Consider the following 18,280-nt stretch of genomic DNA (forward strand, 5'->3'; position numbering starts at 1 on the left):
GGGGGCCAGCTTCCCTATGGATCCTAAGCCCTCCAGCGTCTGTTTTGTCCCCACCTGCTTTGCACCTGCCAATGGAGCTATGGGGTTTTTGCATTAATGTATTTCCTTCTGAGTACTTTTTGCAGGAAGGAAGCATGTGGGCCAGTATTATTCATGCCAGGATTGAAATTGCACAGCAGTGGAGTGGCACTTTTTTGTATTTATCTTATTGGTCTGTACTGCTTTCTGATGGAGGGAGTATGTGTTGCTTTTAATGAGGTGATATCAGGGGCACAATACATGGTTTTAGATATTGATCAGTAGGAGGAACTGTCCTAATTTTATTCTCCACTGCTGTTGGGAGTGTTCCTGTGTACACACGCTACCTGCTTGCAGAATTGCTGACGGTTTTCTCCCAGGGTTTTACTCCATTCTGTAGTCTTGAGTTAGAGTTGACTTTGTTCCGACTAAGTGACAAGTTTGACTTGTACTGTCACACAGGCTTTTAACCTGGTCAAAAAATGTCAGTTGTTTTTCATGGGAATTTTTTAAAAAAACAAGGTGTGATATTTTTTTTTATTGTTTTAGCTGCTGCAGGTTTTTGGAAGAAAAACTGGAGCCAAATATGATTTTTTTTTTTAAATAAAAATGTGTGTGTGTGTTTGTGTGTTGGGGGGGCGGGGAGGTGTTGGTCAAAATGTTCAGTCTTCTGGGGGGGGAGGGGGCGTAGAGAGAATTTGCATTGGTTGGAAAGACTGGAAAATGGCTTGGTGTGGGGAAGGCCATTTTCAACCAGCTTGAAGTGGCTTGTATTTATCTAGTGGTTTCTTTATCTGGTGGAATCCATGGAAAGTTTTTTGGTTTTTTTGCAGTGCTTATATGTAGCTGGTCTGAAACTTCCTGATGCATTTATTATGAGGCCCAAGGGTGAATAATTTAGGGTGTCTGTTTTCTATGTGGATTCTGTGTGTCTGTACGGTTTCCAGATTTTACCATTCTGGATTGCTACATTTTGTTCCTTTTCACTTGGACTATGTTCTTTCCAGGTCTCCAATTATTTCCACTAACATCAGATTTTATGAAGGAAAAAACTAACTTTTTTCTACTATAGCCCCAGTCAGGTTATGTGCACTGTTTCTTTAAATTGGTAGGAGGAAACCAGACCACAGAGAAAAAAGAAAAGGAGTACTTGTGGCACCTTAGAGACTAAGGTAGCTCATGAAAGCTCATGCTCAAATAAATTGGTTAGTCTCTAAGGTGCCACGAGTCCTCCTTTTCTTTTTGCGAATACAGACTAACACGGCTGCTCCTCTGAGACCACAGAGAGACTTTTTGGGAAAATCTCTAGCCCTGAAGTTCTACAGTGAAGCAAAGAGAAACAGAATACCTTGAGGGGTAATACAGTTGTGTCCTTATTTTCATAAAGTTCCTGGTTCAGTGTTAGAAGAAAGGGGCAACTGTGATTCTTTCATTGTCACATGAGCAATGATTTACTCTTCTGCAGCATGTTGTGGTACATGTAGCACAGACTGGCCTCAAGCAGATATCAGAGAGTATTTTAAAATAGAGATTTCCTTCATTTTCTTGTTAGTTTATGGCAATCAGTGTCACACCATTGCTCTTACATTTTTTGTCTTGTTCGGTGGCATATTGTTTTCCTGTTAGTTATATATTTAAGGGTTGTCTTGCTGTTGTTTTTAGCACTCTGTGCAGGACTTTAGGGTGGAAATGGACACCTTTTCAGGTCCGGCTGTTGTCTGTGTCTGTGCGTCTTTGTGTGTAGGATGTTACATGTATATGGGAGGGAATCCAGGTGCTGCTGTACTTGTGCAGTATGTGTGCACCCCTGAGTGCGTGTGAAATTTGTCTCTCTGTATGTTTGATTATGTCTCTGTATGCATGTCCTAGAGAACTTAATAGGGCTTTATACAATAGGGTTCTGTAGAAATGAACCAGGATTTTATAAAAATTATTCTAAATCCATATAGAATTTAATAGAGAATGATGATATCCTTGCTAGAGAATGTTTAAACTATCCTATAGAATTGAATAGTGACTTTTATCCCTGTTATAGGATTCTGTAGACTGGCTTAGAAATTCTACAGAGAGAATATTATTCTCTGCTCACTCTGTAGGACTTTCCATAAGCATATGTGCAGGTGTCAGTATATGTCTGACTCTGTGTGTGTGTGTGTCTGTCTGTATAGGGTATTCCCCTTTGTCTTTGAGCGGTTGGGAGTGTGCATTTATATGTATACGTATATCTATATGAGTTGGGTACACATATATGACTTTGTATGTGCAATGTGCATGTTTATGGGTCACTGTCTGTGTATCTCTGCTCTATCTGTGAGTGTAGGATGTATGTAGTGTATATGTTGTGTGCCTCTGTCTGGGTGCATGCATAGCGTACATATTTGTGCCCTCTCTCTGTGTGTGTCCATGCCTGTGTGTGTGTGTGCATACACTTCTGTACATATTTGTGTAGATTGTGTATAGGCCTGACTGTGTGTCTTTATATGTATCTGTCCGTGCCTTAATGGAGAAGATGTATAGAATGTAACAGGAATTAAACCAATAGAGATACTTAATAAGATTCTACAGAAATTACTCTGAAAAGCCACAGGATTTAATAAAGAAATCTGTGTCGTTTTCTTAACCATTCTGTAGAGTTCTATAGCAGGGTTATCATTCTCTCAACTTCTATAGGACTTTTTTATACTGGTATGATCTGTGTCTGTGTTCATATGTTGGGCATGTTGATGTCTCTGTATATTTGTGTCTCTTGATGTATGTATAGACTGTATGTTTGTGGGTGTCTGGGTGTGTGTGTGTGTGTCTTTGTATGTAGGATGGGTGAGCCAGATATTTAAAGGTAGTAAGGTGCCAAGCTGCATCTTTGGGCATCTAAATACCTTTAAAAATCTGGCCCTGTATGTGTGTACTGCATGTTTATCCCGGTCTCTGGGGGGGTGCGCACACCCACATGAGTCTCTGTGGCTAGGGTGTGGAACGTATGTGTGGTCTGTGTCTCTGTCTGAATCACTCCATGTGTCTCTGTGGGTGTGTGCACGTATCTCGGGGGTGGGGGTGGGGGTTTCGCAGCGAATCCCGCTGGCCAGGGAGGGTGTGAGAGTGTATCTGCATGTCCGTGGGTGTGAACCCCCCCCCCCAGCCTTCCAGACCCTGGCCCCAATTTGCTTCCATCTCCTTGTTTGGAGGCAGCTTAGCCAGCAGGACCCAGGGCAGGCTCCAGCCCAGCCCCTGATTGGGTCTCCTCCCTGTCACAGAGACCCAAGCTGGAGATAATAATAATATATATATATATATATAAAAAACCCAGCAAGAAAGCACCAACCACCCCCTCCTCCCAGGCCTCCCTCCCATTGGCTGCCCTTCCCTTTGTGTGCCAGGCAGCTGCAGTCCCAGCTCCACATTTGAATGTATATAGGGGATTGGAAGGGACCATTTCCATGGGCCATCTGTCTCCCAGCCAGCAGCAGCCCCGCTCCCACCTCCGCCCAGGAGCAGCACAACAAAGGGACCGCAGCCGCGGCAGCAGGCAGGCAGGATGGTACTAGTGCACGTCGGCTATCTTGTGCTTCCAGTGTTTGGCTCTGTACGAAACAGAGGTATCGCTTTATCCTTCGGGGCTTATTCGCGGTGGCGGGGGGTGGGGGTGTGTGGTTTAAAGGCACGATCCTTTGGTTTCTCTGGAGGGTTCCCCCCCCCTCCCCAGCCCCCCACCCACTCCTGGCTCCTCGTTGTCTCTCTGTCTTGCGGATCAGATGCAGGAGGGTGGTGGGGTTGGGGGGGGGGGGGGAAGGAAAAAGAAAATCCAGCAACCGAGCTGGCGGGATGACTTCAAGATTCTTCTTTTTCGGGGTGCGGGGAGCCTCCTTCCTTTAAATCGGATCATCTGCCCCCTGCTTTCCACCTGACAAATCGAGCTCTCGGGTGGGAAGCCAAGCCCAGACCTATGCCCAGATGGGGTAGGGGGGCTTAAAAAAAAAAAAAGGTATTTCTTTTTGATTTTGTGCATTCAGTAGGTAGCGATTTTATTTTGTGTTCTTGGCGTGTGTGTGTGCCCTGTTTACCCATTGATCTGTGCTTTTATTATTATTTATTTCCAAGCCGAGGTCTCTCCATAGCTTATCTCCCCCCTCCCCCCACTCTCTTGGGACCCGAGAGCATGTTCACCCTCTCTTAACCTTTCTTTTTTGTCCCTTGCTGTTTCTTCTGTAATGGACTAAAATAGCTTTGGAATTAGCCTACCGTTTTTAGGGGGCCCTTTATTTCTTTTTCTTGTTGGACATTCCCCCTCCCCGCCTCCCATCTCCTGTAATTTGTCCTCTTCTCTTTGGGGATTCGAATGTAATGTTGGCTCTGGAGAGCAGCACATCAGTCCGCAGCTCCATGGTGCTCTTATTGCTCAGAGATTTTTCAGAAAAAGCAGCGTGATGATGACTTTTCACAGAGATTTAATATGGGATGTGTATGGCCCTTGCATATTTTTTCCACCTCCCCTCCTTCCCATCCACCCCACATTCTGCTACAGACAATGGACTTGGACCTTCCCCCACCCCCTTTCTCCCTCATTCCTTCCATTTTCTTTCTATCAAAATCAGGATGCATTTAGAGTCATTATTATTTCTCAATCAGCCCCCCCCCCTCTCTCTCCTTACATTTCTTTCCCTGGAAATGTTCCCCCAGCCTGACCTCCCACCCCTTTTGGCCTATTGTTGGTCAAGTCCCTATAGTTTTATTTATATATAAAATAAATTTTCTCATAAAGATGATGCACTGCTGTAATTACCATTGAGATCTTGGTCACTGGGGACCCAATAAAAGATGGGTTAAAATCTAGCACAATTAGACTCAGTCCAGATTCTGATCTCAGTTTACATTGCTATAAATCCAGAGTAACTCCACTGCATGGATGGCTTCAGATGCACTGATTTACACCCAGTGTGACTGAGATCAGAATCTGGTCTTTCCTTTCTTGCTGTTGCCCAACCACTTTAAATTTTATTTCCCTTTACTGTATGTGTACATATGACCCAGGTTGAACATAGTGGCATTGTTAACTGCAGTCTCTATTGTGATGATGGGATGATGACATTTTGCATTTATCAAATCTTTATTTTTTTTTCTTCATTGTGTAGCACAGTGAATGGTCAACTTGCTGCTGTGTGCTGTAGCCCTCTGCCTCTGCATTTAGCTGTATTGTGACACCCCTCTCTTAACCATTTCCTGTATCCATCCGAGGAAGGCATTGATATTTAAGCTGCAGTATCCCCTCTCTATGGGCTGTCTGTCAATTTCAAAAAGGCTTAGATTGATGAGATTTCTCCCTAACACTAATTTTTCCCCTCTCCCTCTCATCTGTGCAATTATTCTTATTATTATTTGAGAATGTCTAGGATTTTTTTATTATATACTAGGCATGCATTAAAAATAATTCAGACTGATGTTAAGCCCCAAAGTATAATTATCCTGATTAAATCATTATCATCACTAATTACACTGATTTTTAATACCATTGCTGGATGCAATTTAATGTTTTCAATTTCAAATTAGTTTTAGTGGGAGGGGAGAGGTTGTCTGCTTCTCTCCCCTAAATTTACATTTCATTTTGGGTTCTTTCATTTTACTTAAAACCGAACATACCCACAGAGAAACTGTAAATTGAGATTTGATCCATAAAAATGAACCATAAAAGACCCTGTGACAGAGGATACTAATGCTTAAACCTGAAGTCCTAAACCACAATTTTCTTGTAAAACTATTAGACAGACTGTAAGCTTAAATCTGCTCTTTTTAATTTCATTGTAGTAGCATAGAAAACAGGCCATTTCAGAATAGCTGTAGATAATAACAGCCATTTTTGTATCTTCATCTTGTTTAGCTAAGTACATTGCACTGTAAATTCCTGTTAAGTGGATTCATTTTGCTTTAGTTGGTGGATGCAGGATCTTGTGGGCTTGTTTCTAGTTATTTAGACAACCATTGGTTTGCCATCTAGAACGCCTTTATGACTAAACAAATTACAGTCAATCATAGGCAAAAATAATAATAATAAAATCTGCAATTAAATTAGCCTTACATTTAAAAAAAAGGCTTTGAAAAATAGTTGGAGAATAAGATCCATGAATAAATGGGGACACTAAGCATATGAACATCTGAATAGTCCTCCACCCTGCATATTAACAAGGATTATTCAAAGACTTTGTAATACAAAGGGGTACTGCATCTTTGTACATTATATATCACACACACTCTTGGCCAAAATTACACCACTTTCAACAGCTGGCCTCCATCTGTTTCTTTGAAAGCTGAAACATCCAGTATATACAACTGCCTGTTACAGAAATGATCCAAACACTTTATTTAGTGTATATAAATTGGACACAAACATTTGATCCATTAATACTGCTCCAAAGAAGCATATTAAATGGCAATTTTAATTAAATTATTTTTTTTTAAAAGGAGAGACTACTGGCAAAATGGTTTTCCATTAAACAGGGATAACATTTTCTGCTGTGCTAAATTACTTCCTGTTCTTATTTTGTGGGTAATTTTCTGTATCAAATATCCTTTGGTTGTGTATCTTCACCTTTTTTCTTGTACTAAAACTAAAGCATGGTCTGTATTTTTTTACATTACCTAGTTTCTGATGTAAATCTCTCTGTAGAGACATACCCTGCTGAAATGTAATGTGCTGTAGCCTATACATCTGCTCATTGTACGCTGCTTTTGTTCTGTTGCCCTTCCATAGCATGGTGGGCCTTGCCTTTTTGTATTGTGTGCATGATGACATTGTTACACACAATTCCACTAATACTAATATACAATCTCTCAATAAAGAAACTAGTTTTCCTATATTAACCTAGTGTGCTTTTTCTATTGCTGTTTTCCCATTTATTGTCGTATCCTGCTGTTTAGATTTTTTCCTTGCTTTCCCCATTGTAAGATTTGAGTGAATGAATTTCAGTACCACAGATATGGGGGTCTTTAATATTTCGATCCCATATCTATATTCAGCATTAGTCTGTGTATATCTACTGTACAGATACACATCCTATATTATCACTGTGCCTATGTATAGTTCTGTTTTACTTTAGAATGGCAAAAAATAAGTGTATAAACACACCCACACTCATTAATTATCAGAAGAGATTAAGGAGCCTGCTATTACTGCCTTCTGATGACAAGGTTACACATTGGTCATGAGTAATGAGAGGTGCAATGCCCCAAGATGGATGAGGGAAAAAGACGTTTTTATATGGCTGGCTTTATTAGCAAGAAGTAAATGAGTCTGAAAAAATATTTCCCCCCTCCTTTTTATAACCCTGCCCTTCTGAATATAACTATCCTGCCCACCATTTGGTAGGAGAGGAGTCCTTAGTGCCTAGATACTATGATGACTGGCACACTATAAATACCTTAGATAGACAGCTGGGGAGCTAGAGTAGTAAATGTGTCCAAGATGCTAAGGTTATAACTACACTTCCTGCTTGCACTATAGTGTGAAAACTTGAGGTCCACTCTTTTGAATATCTGATTTGATTAACAAGTTAAATATTGACATAGAAACTCAAGTAAGTAAACATGCACTTTAAAATATATGTAAGCACACAGAAAATTTGAATTCGCTCTGCACCTTAGCCAGTAGGGGAGTTTACTGCAGATGCTATGAAATAATAATGCAGATCACCCATCTTTGGTATCTCACCAGAACCCATTAAGAGGACTGTTTCCCAGACTTGCAGGAGGGCATTATTACATAATACATTTAAAATTGATTACATGTTGGTATTTAGGTGCCACTACAAGAGACTAAGTAGAGTCAGGGCTTCCAAAAACACTTTTTTGCACTAATTGCATTTCAAAAGAAGATGGAGAAATGCAGGGTCGGGTTATTTTCCTGTAAAGTAGAGCAAAAATTCAGCAGTTGACAGTTCCACCTATCAAAATTTCAGTGCACGACAAGTAATCTTACGTTTGTCCTGTAGAAAAAGGCATGTTAGAAACAAATGAAATCAAGTGATTAAAGGAACCCACACTACCTAAATGGTCGTCATTTGAAGAGACTCATCATTTTGCAAGGCAGTGCTTTTTCACTTTCTCCTAGCTGTATCCTGAGTTTTTTCCTCCTCCATATTCCTTTTCCATGTATCTCAGTAATTATTTGGCCATCATGTCCCTCCTGTATGACCACACACAATATATTTCTCTGCTCCCCCTTCTGGATGTACTGTATGCTTTGGCCCTTTGTTCTCTGCTCGAGCCTATTCCAGATTTGAAAGCTTAGCTGTTTTGCTGTGACACATGTACACGGACACATATGTAAGCAGGGAGCCTGTGCTTTTTTTAAGCTTGCATGAAGGGAGACATGCATGCCTGTTTGGGGCTGATCATTCTATTACATGATTTTTTTTTTTTTCCCCCACACAGTACAATGCAATTTTGTTCATGGTTTCAGAAAGTAAAAAATCCAACCAACCAACCAACCCCCTCACTCCAAGTCCTACATTTCCAACCCTTGCTAACCTGAAATATGCAAGCAGCTGTCCCTTTGTTACAGATAGTGGTTTCATCATACCAAGCCACCAGTTCTTATTTTGCAAATTAGGCTAATATAGATCAATATTGTTTGATACATTTTGAGGATAGTTTAGTAATCTAATAATACAGAAAGCTTCTGGATTAATGGGAACTCATGCTAAGCAATTTATCATCTGCATCATGTTTTGACCTATCTTGTTAGAACATGCATTCTTATGAGAGACAATATTTCTGCTTTCCCCCAACACTGTACTAGCAAACAGCCACAAGGCTTCCATGGTTCATAATTCATAGAATGCATCCACAGTTTAATAATTAATACCTTTGACACTAATTCAGAAAAGACATCTGGACACGAGAGAGCCATCTTTTTCATTTCAGTAGCCCAGATTGGGAACATTGGAGGCAAGCAAAGTGCTATTGTTGCTGTGGGTTTGGAAGGACTCACAAGGGTTTCTTGAAAGTGTATATTTCTCTCAGACACCCCCATGCATTAACGGGGTGTTTTTAAATAACATCCTTGTATAAGAGGGGGAATGATTATCCTGACCATGGACGCAACTGGGCCAGATTCTTAGGTATGCTAAGGTGCCTTTACACTGCTCTGGCAGCTTTAGAAGGGATTGAAATAGTTTACACACACTTTAAGCCCCTTTATGCTGCCAGAGAAGTTTCAATAAGAACCAGGCCCATCGGACCCCATCTCCTGAACCAAGCCGAGATTCTTGTCTCATTATAATCTGTACCGGGTTTTTTTATTTTATTTCAGAAATAAACATACTGGGCCAAATTCTACTCTCATTTGCTGTGGCATAAATCTGGAACAGCTCCAGCAAAGTTTAATGAAGTAACTCTGGATTTACACTGGTAAGAGCAGAATTGGGCCCACGTATGTATAATGTTTAAAAACTAATGAACCCACTTCCAAATTAAAAAGCAAAAGAAACCAAAGTATAAATGGACTTGTGAGAGGCATGCAGTTAAAAATCCAACCCACGGCCTAATCAACTGTGAGTCAAGTGATTAGGGTTCAATCCTGCCAGGTGCTGCTGTGCAGAGTAACTCCTGGAGGCTGCTGAGTGCCCTGTGTGTGGATTTCCAAGAGAACTGTGGATCCTCACAACCTCTGAAACCAGGCCTCGTTGATTTAGGTTCCTAACGGTAGATTTAGCTGCCTAAAATTTTTAAGGCACTAAATTTGAAGATGATAGGCTTAGTGGCTATGAAACTTAAAACCCCACAGCAAGCAGGCCAAGATTATAGCAGTAAACACAACTCCTTAATAAGTATTGGTTCTTGTAATGTTAAAAAAGCCCAATGCATTGCACCAAACATATCACTTAGCTGCACGATCTGCCTATGTGCATAAGACTCTCTCAGTGCTTGTGTGGCCCCTGTCAGAGTGGTGTTACTCTGGCTAGCTGCATACTAGTTGACTACAGCATTCAGCTCTCTCCACAGCAAATCAAGGCCTGAATCCTGCTCTGTCTGAATCCTCAATTGCCCTAGTGAATGAATAGCATCATCAGGAGATTTTTGTCCATTTCAGCAATTTTTGGGGTGTCAGTCCTCTGCTGCACATAGGATAAAATGTAAGACAAAAGGAGTCAGTGGGAGTAAACGACCCCCTCTCTCAAACGCCTCATGTATCTCACATGAAAACATTCCCTGTAATGCCATGAAGAACATGCAAAATGTTAAAGGCCAACTCATTCCTCCTTCATTTTGATGGAAAGAGTGGAAAGCCCCCCACGGCAGCTAAATGCTGTTACAGTGAGTCAACCCACCACAATTGTCACCCACTTCTGCACCAGCCCTTCCAGGCCAACTCTGTGTGTTCACGGCTCTGTGATTTCAGGGGATGTGGGGAGCCAGGAGTAAGAGCATCTGCACAGTGCCACTCTCCTCCACAATCAGCTTTTTCCTCAGTCCAAAATAATGTTGATCCTGCTACCTTATCTTACACAGACTCTCATTCCATGTTGTCAGCACCTCCTCCCCAAGGAGTTTTGGCTTAGTCATAGCCAGGGACTCAATGGAACAGAGCTCCTGAGGGAGTTAGGGGGCCCAGGGATCAGCAGAGAGGGACTAGGCCTCAGTGCACATTCCCTGGCCCTCTGTAGATCTCAGAGCATCCAGGGGGTGGGAGGACCACACCCCCAGAACACACAGGATGCTGAGTTTCCCACCTAATTTTGACCTGAGGTTTGTTCTGTGGTAGGGAAAGATCTAGGCCTAAATGTAGAGCACAGAGCCGTATGGATGTCTGACAAGCCTCACTCCACTTACATGTATATTCTGGGGACAGCTCCTTGACCAGGCACATCCACCAAATTCACGTTGTGTTATTCGTATGAACAAGGCAGCAGTTTTACCATGCCTTTGTCGTGGCCTCTATCAAAAAATATGTTTACAGTGTTTTCTTCTGATGCCTGATGGGACCTGTCCCAGCAAACTAGTTTTACATGTCTAGATCCTCCATCCACAGTCAGTGGGAGCAAGGGCTGCTCAGCGCTTTCGAAAACCAGGCCATAAATCCTTACCATTCCTGCTAACTAAACACATCCCAACTTCAGGAAACCCACAGCTCTGGTTTCAGTCACCCTGGTTAAAGCAACCCCCCTGACTTGAAGGATCTAGTCTGTCCTCAGCTATGCATGTCCTTGGGGTAGTTGTGTGTGTATATATGAGGGCTGAATTAGGTTTATGTGACTTCAGTGGGGGGTGGCACCTGCAAAATTGGGATGAGAATCTGATCCAGCATTTTGTGGGGAAGATAGTCCTTCAGGCAGGAGGAAATAAGCTAGAGCCTGCTTCATGTGATTGCTAAGAGATACACCTGCTATCCCATGTATGCAACTGAGGCTTGCCAGTCTTCCTCCCAAAGATCAATTGTTTCTGAAATTGCACTAAATGGGTCTCCACAAGGGAAGTGCCGACTCTGGGGATGCCCCAGGTGTCTGCAGATGCTTTGCCAAAAAAAATGGCTAAGAAACTAAACTGACCTTTGGATACCAAGTCTGATCATGTTGACTCCAGTGGAGTTACTCCTTTGAGTAAGAGCAGAATCAGGCCCTATTGGCTAATTCCTGTGCTCTGTACTCAGTCCTCCATAGTCTGGTTAAACCCCCATTATAGTCAATAGACCCAATTTCTCTCTTTGCCATGGCTGCTTTGTGCGGCGCTGTGGATGTAACGGATCCCTAAAGAATAGGGGCTTAACTGGCCTAAGGAAGATCCCTACCGTAGGGTGAGGCTTTGGTGGTGTTCAGCTGGTGTCTAGGAGGAAAAAGGCTGCAGCTGTGCTTATCAAGTGGCTCTAATTTACAGAGAGCACAGGGCAGCTGCAAAGCCAGCCCAGAACTGGGAGAGTGCAAAGGTAGCTTAAAGCCATCTTTCCAGTCCCCTCAATTGCCCATGCTGTGCTGGGCACTCCTTGGTTGCTGTTGCAGACCCAGGCCACTATCAGTGGTCATTTTGCTCCAATAAGGATGACAAGATTGGGCTTGATATAATAAACGTAATGGAGCAGTAATAGGTGATGTCTCATAAGGATGCTGCTTAATTTAGATTTACCTTTGCTCACATAGCCAGTTTACTGTGACTCCAGGAATCAGAGTGCAATTACTGGGATTCTTGACCTTTGCAACACTCTCCAAGCATTATTCCTGCTATTCCCAGTCTTCTCTGGGCTGGGCTGTATGTGGAGGAAGCAGTGTGGTCATGAAGGCTACACGCACCAGCTTCTGGTCTCAGTTACCTCCAGTGACTCACTAATATGAATGGTGCCACTCTGGGTTTAGACTGACTGCCCAGTCCTGGGGTCCTTCCTTAAGCGATTGGAGTTCTTTCATTTGGTCTGATCGCCCGTCATGAAAGATGGATCACTTTCTTGAACTAGCAGGACCCATCTAGGCTGTAGTGGGCTCCAACAGTTTACCATTCTCATGCCCCTTTTGGGAATGTGTCCTCTGAACCAATTGCCATTTGCTGGGGAGATTTTGCTTAAAGGCTAAGAGCCAGTTTATTAGGCAAGGTTTTCCAAAACAGCTAAGTACACATTTTACCAAGTCACTGTGCACAGTTTAATAAGGGCCATAATTCAAGGATCCATCCCATATACACGTTAAAGGACAGTGATTGGTGTTCTAATAACCCTCTGAGCAGTTGAAACTGCCCTAAAATCATCCCTTCTAAGCGGCCTGATGGCTTCCAGTTTGCTTCCTTAATAATACGGAGTGTGTACCCATATAGATAGAGAGGCTATAGCATTAATAACGGGTGCCAAACAAGCAGCCTGAAGAATTCTGCAGGACATGTACAGCACAGGGTGCAGTAGAACAATGGGCTAACCTGCTAATGCAGAGGGATGACCTCTAAGGGCCGAAGGAGTAATTTAGGGCACATCTACAAAGCAAAAAAAGACCCACGGCAGAGAGACTGGGTCAAGTGACTCAGGTTTGCGGGGCCTGTGCTATGGGGCTCAAAATAGCAGTGTATACATTTGGGCTCAGGCTCTGAAACTTAGGAGGCGAGTGGGTCTCACAACCCAGCCTGAGCAGGAACATCTGTAGGACAAGCCTGAGTCAGTTGACCCAGGCTCTGAGACTACCTGCCCTAGCCAGGATTGTTTTGTTTTGCAGTGTAGACATATCTGAGTCCTCATCTCATCTCTGACCTTTGTGCTTTGACTGCCATTTGTCAGGGTGGAGTGTGTGCTCTGGAGGCAAGGAACTGGAAGGAAACCAACTAACTCATTACCCATAGGCCACCAAACAGCCATCAGATGATAGTAACAGCTTTTGATTAATAATGACCCGGGCTAGATTCTAAGTCTCTAACAGGTGACCTGGACAAGAAAGACTCTGTATCTCATTACCAATTCCATGTGCCATCCGGCTCCCTACAGAGTTACATTTTCTTTTATTCCAAACAGATCAGTTCAAAGCGTTCCCGAAAGGATTATGAAATTCATTTTGCAGTTCATGCTGTTCAGATCTTAAAGTATTGCCTTCCCAACTGCTGTGTTCAAGCATTCTCTAGAGAAATCTTGCTCTGGATGGGGAGAATGCGGACTTCTGCCCTCCCATACTTTTCCAGACCTGTTGCCTTGTCATTCTGGCTTCCTCTATTTGAACAAGCTATTAGGGGATATTGCATTTAAACATCCATCCCAGAGCAGTATGCATTTATAGTCCATCCTGTTATGTGGGGCTTTGGTACTGAATATGGATGGCTAGTAAAATAATTGAAAGTAGAAGGTTCCTTTTTTCCCGGGGGACTTTTAAACGGGCCAGACACTATGCTTAGGCAGCAGTGGAAAAGAAATCCCCTTCTCATTTGGGAAGTCTAAGTAGGAGAATACCACTAGAAATATGTGAACAGCAAGCCATGATGTATGAAGCGCTGTAGCCCAGTCTATGTCTGGGGATTTGCTGCAGAGTCTCACAGTCTGATCACTCCAGAAATATTAATGTCCACAGATTCATTCATCAGCACCCTAAAGTTTGCTGCTTAAATAATCAAGACTCTGTTTATTTCTTAGCCATTATTTTTTGTTTGGTGTCAAAGGTGAATTTAGCACTGAGATGGCTTGACGAGCATGCCTAATGAAGCCCTCAGTTTATCCACACAACAAGTACAGCATGAGATTCCCCCTTCCCTTTCCTACCAATGAACTTTACACTGACCTGGCGGGGCAAGAGAAGAGTTCTGTTTCCAGACCCATTCAGTCCTGGGCTTTTCTTCTGAGACTGCCAACAGAATGCACACAAAGGTGGTGGTGGGTTTTGTGCATTGTGGACACTTATCCAACCGAACAAGACCCACCCACTCACCTTCTATAGGGCACCAAACAGCCATCAATAGGAATGACTCTGTGATGACTGTCTAAGCTGGCTTTAACCCAGCAACTTAGAAGTGAAAAGCTCTGAATGGCTTTACCAGATCCCTGAGCCAACCATTCCTGATTGCTTTATCAGTATTGATCTGCGCTTCATTAGTCAGTCCAACAGTCAAACGTTCTCTGTACTCTGAAGCTTTTCTAATTTAATTTTAAAATAATTTCCTTATCTTCTCTGGAAAGCAAAACATTTCCTCTATTTTCTTAGAGGCTTCCTGCGCATGTGCCAATAGCTTCTTGTCCTCTCCAAAGTACTCCAGTGAGCCGGGGATGCTAAACGTAGTTGGCAGACTATATGGGATTCCGCGAGTTCACAATGCGACCTACGGTCACCTCTCCCAGGCACAGCCCATGGAGACTACAAGTCCCAGGATGCCATTCTCCAAATCGATCCCAGTGGAGGTTGCTCATACAGAGATGGAGCATACTGGGACCTGCAGTCCTCACAGACTTCTAAGACTATGCTCAGCATGAGTGCAGAGCTGCTACCCTGCTCCATTTCTGCACGTTCGGTGCTACCTGCAGTCTCTTAGTAAGTTGCAAAGGAAGCCATAAGCCGGGCTAAGGTTGGATGTCGCTGATGTAAAATTCTTACAATACTTGCTCTTATGCAGGAAGGCCCTGTGCACCTTCTGTCTGACAGTACTAAATGTCCCCAGTCATGGTCCTTGCATGAATCAGGGATATTTAATCAGACCACTGGCCATGTCCTGTGACTTTGCTAATGCTCTCAGTGATAGTTGCCTCCCTTGCCAGCTTGTAGGACCACAGGTAACAGCAACACAAGTAATTGCCAACTCTTCTGCTTTTAGTGGGAGTCTCACAGTATTTTGGTGTTTTCCCTAATGCCCCACTCCTGGGGTCAGGTGATTGGGTGAGAATCACAGTTCTCCCTTCAGTAAAACTACATTTCTAGCCCTCAGGGTTGTGGAGACAAACTTGAAAACATGACCCAAGTGCTCCCTAAAGCCTCAAAAACTGGAAGGCAAATGAAAAGAACCCACAGTTTGTCACTTTATTGTTAAAAAATCTCATGATCTTTAAGCCAATCTCAGACTTTTTTGGGGGGAGGGCTGACTCATGAATGTGTGGGGTTGGCCATACTGAGGCTAGGTTGAAAGCCTCCAAACAGTGGGAATCAGACTATGAGTTTCTTTAACCCTGCTGGTAGACACATGGGTAAGGCACAGGGGTCTAGCTGTGAGTTTTCTCCTCCTGTCTCTCAGAGGGTACGCGTGGGGAGAGGCAGGCATGAGTCGCCTCCCCCTCAGCTGCTGCCCTCACTCCACCCCCCATTATCGGCAGGCATGGGTTGCCTCTGCTCTCACTGGTTCTCTTCCTGGGACAAACGACTGTTCTGCGTTTTGCAGAGCTTGCATGAGACATGGACCTTCCCCCTGCCCCCCCAGAGCAGTGTGGTTCAAAGCAGCCTCTAGCTTTGTGCGTGCTTAACTGCTTGCTCTGCGCCCTCTCACATGGGAGACACCGATTTAATTCCCACTCATGGTAGTCTGCTCCTTGATCTTCTAAGAGGGAGGCAGAGCACTCAGGTCCTTCCCCTCCAACACAGACAAACACAATCACTTCTGAGCCTTGTCAGTGTTAGCTACAGAGCTCTTTATCATGACATGGATTCCAATTCCGCAGTGAAACCAACCAGGCTCTGCCTAGAGCAGGAGCTTCCAGAATTGGAGTTATGCTGGGGACAGGCAGAAACAAATCACCATTCCCCAGAATTACCTAGCCCCAGATCCACAAAGGGATTTAGACATTGCAACGCTCAGCCTTGCCATGCCTAACTTTTAGGCACCCAGCCATCCAGTGGAATCCACAAACTCTGAGATAGGCACCCAAGCTCCCTATACAATACACGGGGAGAGACAGACAGATCCTGAAAATGGGATCCATAAAGCCAGCACAATAGGCAGGGAGTTGGCTTAGCAGGTGCCAAAGAGGGGGTGTATCCTAAGCCCTCCCCTCTCACAGCTTAGGGGGATCTGGACTCTCCCCTGGAGTCAGACATTTATGCTTTCACTTGCAAGAACAGCATTGGAACGCCTGTAACAGTCGGATGGGTGGGGAGGAAAAAAAACCCCTCCCTAATAACCTTTAGCCTGGTGGTTAGGGCACTCACCCAGGGGGAGGGCAATACTGGTTCAACTGCCCATAGTGCTTGAGGAGAAGAGCTTTGAACATAGGTTCCCTACCTCTTAGCTGAATACTAACCACTGCACTATGGGATACTCTGATATGGGGCCACTGCCCAACTGCCACTGGCAAAACCCTTAGGCCCTTCTGTCTGACCCCGGTGACGCTCTTCAGTGGTCACATGACCTTTCGCCCAGCATGCCTTTCTGGGCGCTGGCCCTTTAAACTTTGCAGACAGCTGCAGCGCTAACATGGCCATTTGGTTGCCTGCTGTGGAGCTCGCTATCTCAGCCGGTAAGTGTTCCCACCTCCTGTCACGTTCTCCCTTCCTTACGCCTAGGGACGTAACACGTTCTCACATGAATGGTGTGTAGTCGTTAGCCTTCACCTGCTGGAGTGATTAGTTCTGTAGTGCTAATTGTTTCATGTTATGTTTCCAATATACCAAGAACTATATCCCACCCACCTAAGAGAACTTTTATTTTGGATTAAAAGGAAACAGCAGCAAGAAAGAACAAAAGTAAAGACTTCAGGAGAGAGCACAGTGTGTGCCTCTCTGGTTACAGGCTGCAGCCATGCTGAGACCAGACGACATTCAAGGGGCAGTGCACAGAAAACCAGACACCGCAGTTTGAAGCTGCATATTTACGTAGTTGTGAATGGTTTTGCATTTCACTCACTGTTCCATAGTTCACTCATTGCAGTCCCACTAACCTACTTGTGCAATATGGGCCCGATTCTTCACTGCACTCTTCTGCAGCCATTTACGCCTGTGGCAAATGAGTGTGATATGCTACCCCTGGGGAATGTGAGTAGAGAACTCTCATTTGGTAGTGTTTAATGCCCACTTGGCACAGGTGTAAATAAGTACACAAGGTGAAAGATAGTGGAGAATCAATCCCTTTCTTTTTAAGGCCTGATCCTTCCCAGAAATCCTTTAGGGTGTGAGTGGCTGCATGTATTTAATGCTAGTTTTAAGTCTATCCTGTATGTTACAGCAGGTAGCTATGATACAAATTCATACAGACGTGAGGATGGGTCATGGAATGGACAGCATTGGATGTGGTAGGAAGGCAGTCTAATATAGCTACCCTCCCAAGAAAAACCCACCATGCTGAATCTCGGAACACGGGTCAATAGACTTGGGCTTGCAGGGCTCAGGCTGCGTGGCAAAAAATAACAGTGTAGCTGTTCCCACTCAGGCTAGAGCCTGGCCTCTGAAACTGGGCAAAGGGGGATGGTCATGGAGGTCAGGCTCGAGCCTGAGTGGGAATGTTTACACTGCTGAGTGGGAATGTTTACACTGAGTGGGAATGTTTACACGAGCCCTGCAGCCCGAGCCCCGTGAGCCTGAGTCAAGTGACCCGGGCTCTGAGACTCAGTGCTGCAGGTTTGTCTTCGCAGCATAGACACCTCCCACAGTAACCTGTCGCAGTTCTTTATGAGGTTATAAACTCCATTCGCATAATGACTGGAAACGACAAGGGTGTGTCTCGTGCATGCATTCTCTTAGTTCTGAAAAGGCACTGCCAATGGGTCAGCTGTGAAGCAGCCCAAAGGGCATGAAAATGCAGATGATAGGAAATGGAAAGTCATGGGGCACAAGTGCCACGGCAGGGGAGGTCAATGTTTTTGTCAGTGATCTGGGAGAAAATATAAAATGATTGCTGATCAAGTTTGCAG

At 44.0% G+C, this 18,280-nt stretch overlaps 1 protein-coding gene across 1 annotated transcript in view; it reads left to right on the forward strand.

The window, feature by feature from the left end:
* Window positions 1-3,434: 3,434 nt before the first annotated feature.
* Window positions 3,435-18,280, forward strand: part of ARK2C (arkadia (RNF111) C-terminal like ring finger ubiquitin ligase 2C) — a 115,286-nt gene continuing 100,440 nt past the window's right edge. Inside the window, exon 1 of the mRNA XM_073343460.2 lies at window positions 3,435-3,611. Within this exon, the coding sequence (XP_073199561.1) occupies window positions 3,551-3,611 (61 nt within the window). The 5' untranslated portion in view covers window positions 3,435-3,550. The remainder of the gene's footprint in view (window positions 3,612-18,280) is intronic.

The sequence above is a fragment of the Lepidochelys kempii genome, chromosome 5, assembly GCF_965140285.1.
Source record: "Lepidochelys kempii isolate rLepKem1 chromosome 5, rLepKem1.hap1, whole genome shotgun sequence".
Taxonomy (NCBI): domain Eukaryota; kingdom Metazoa; phylum Chordata; order Testudines; family Cheloniidae; genus Lepidochelys; species Lepidochelys kempii.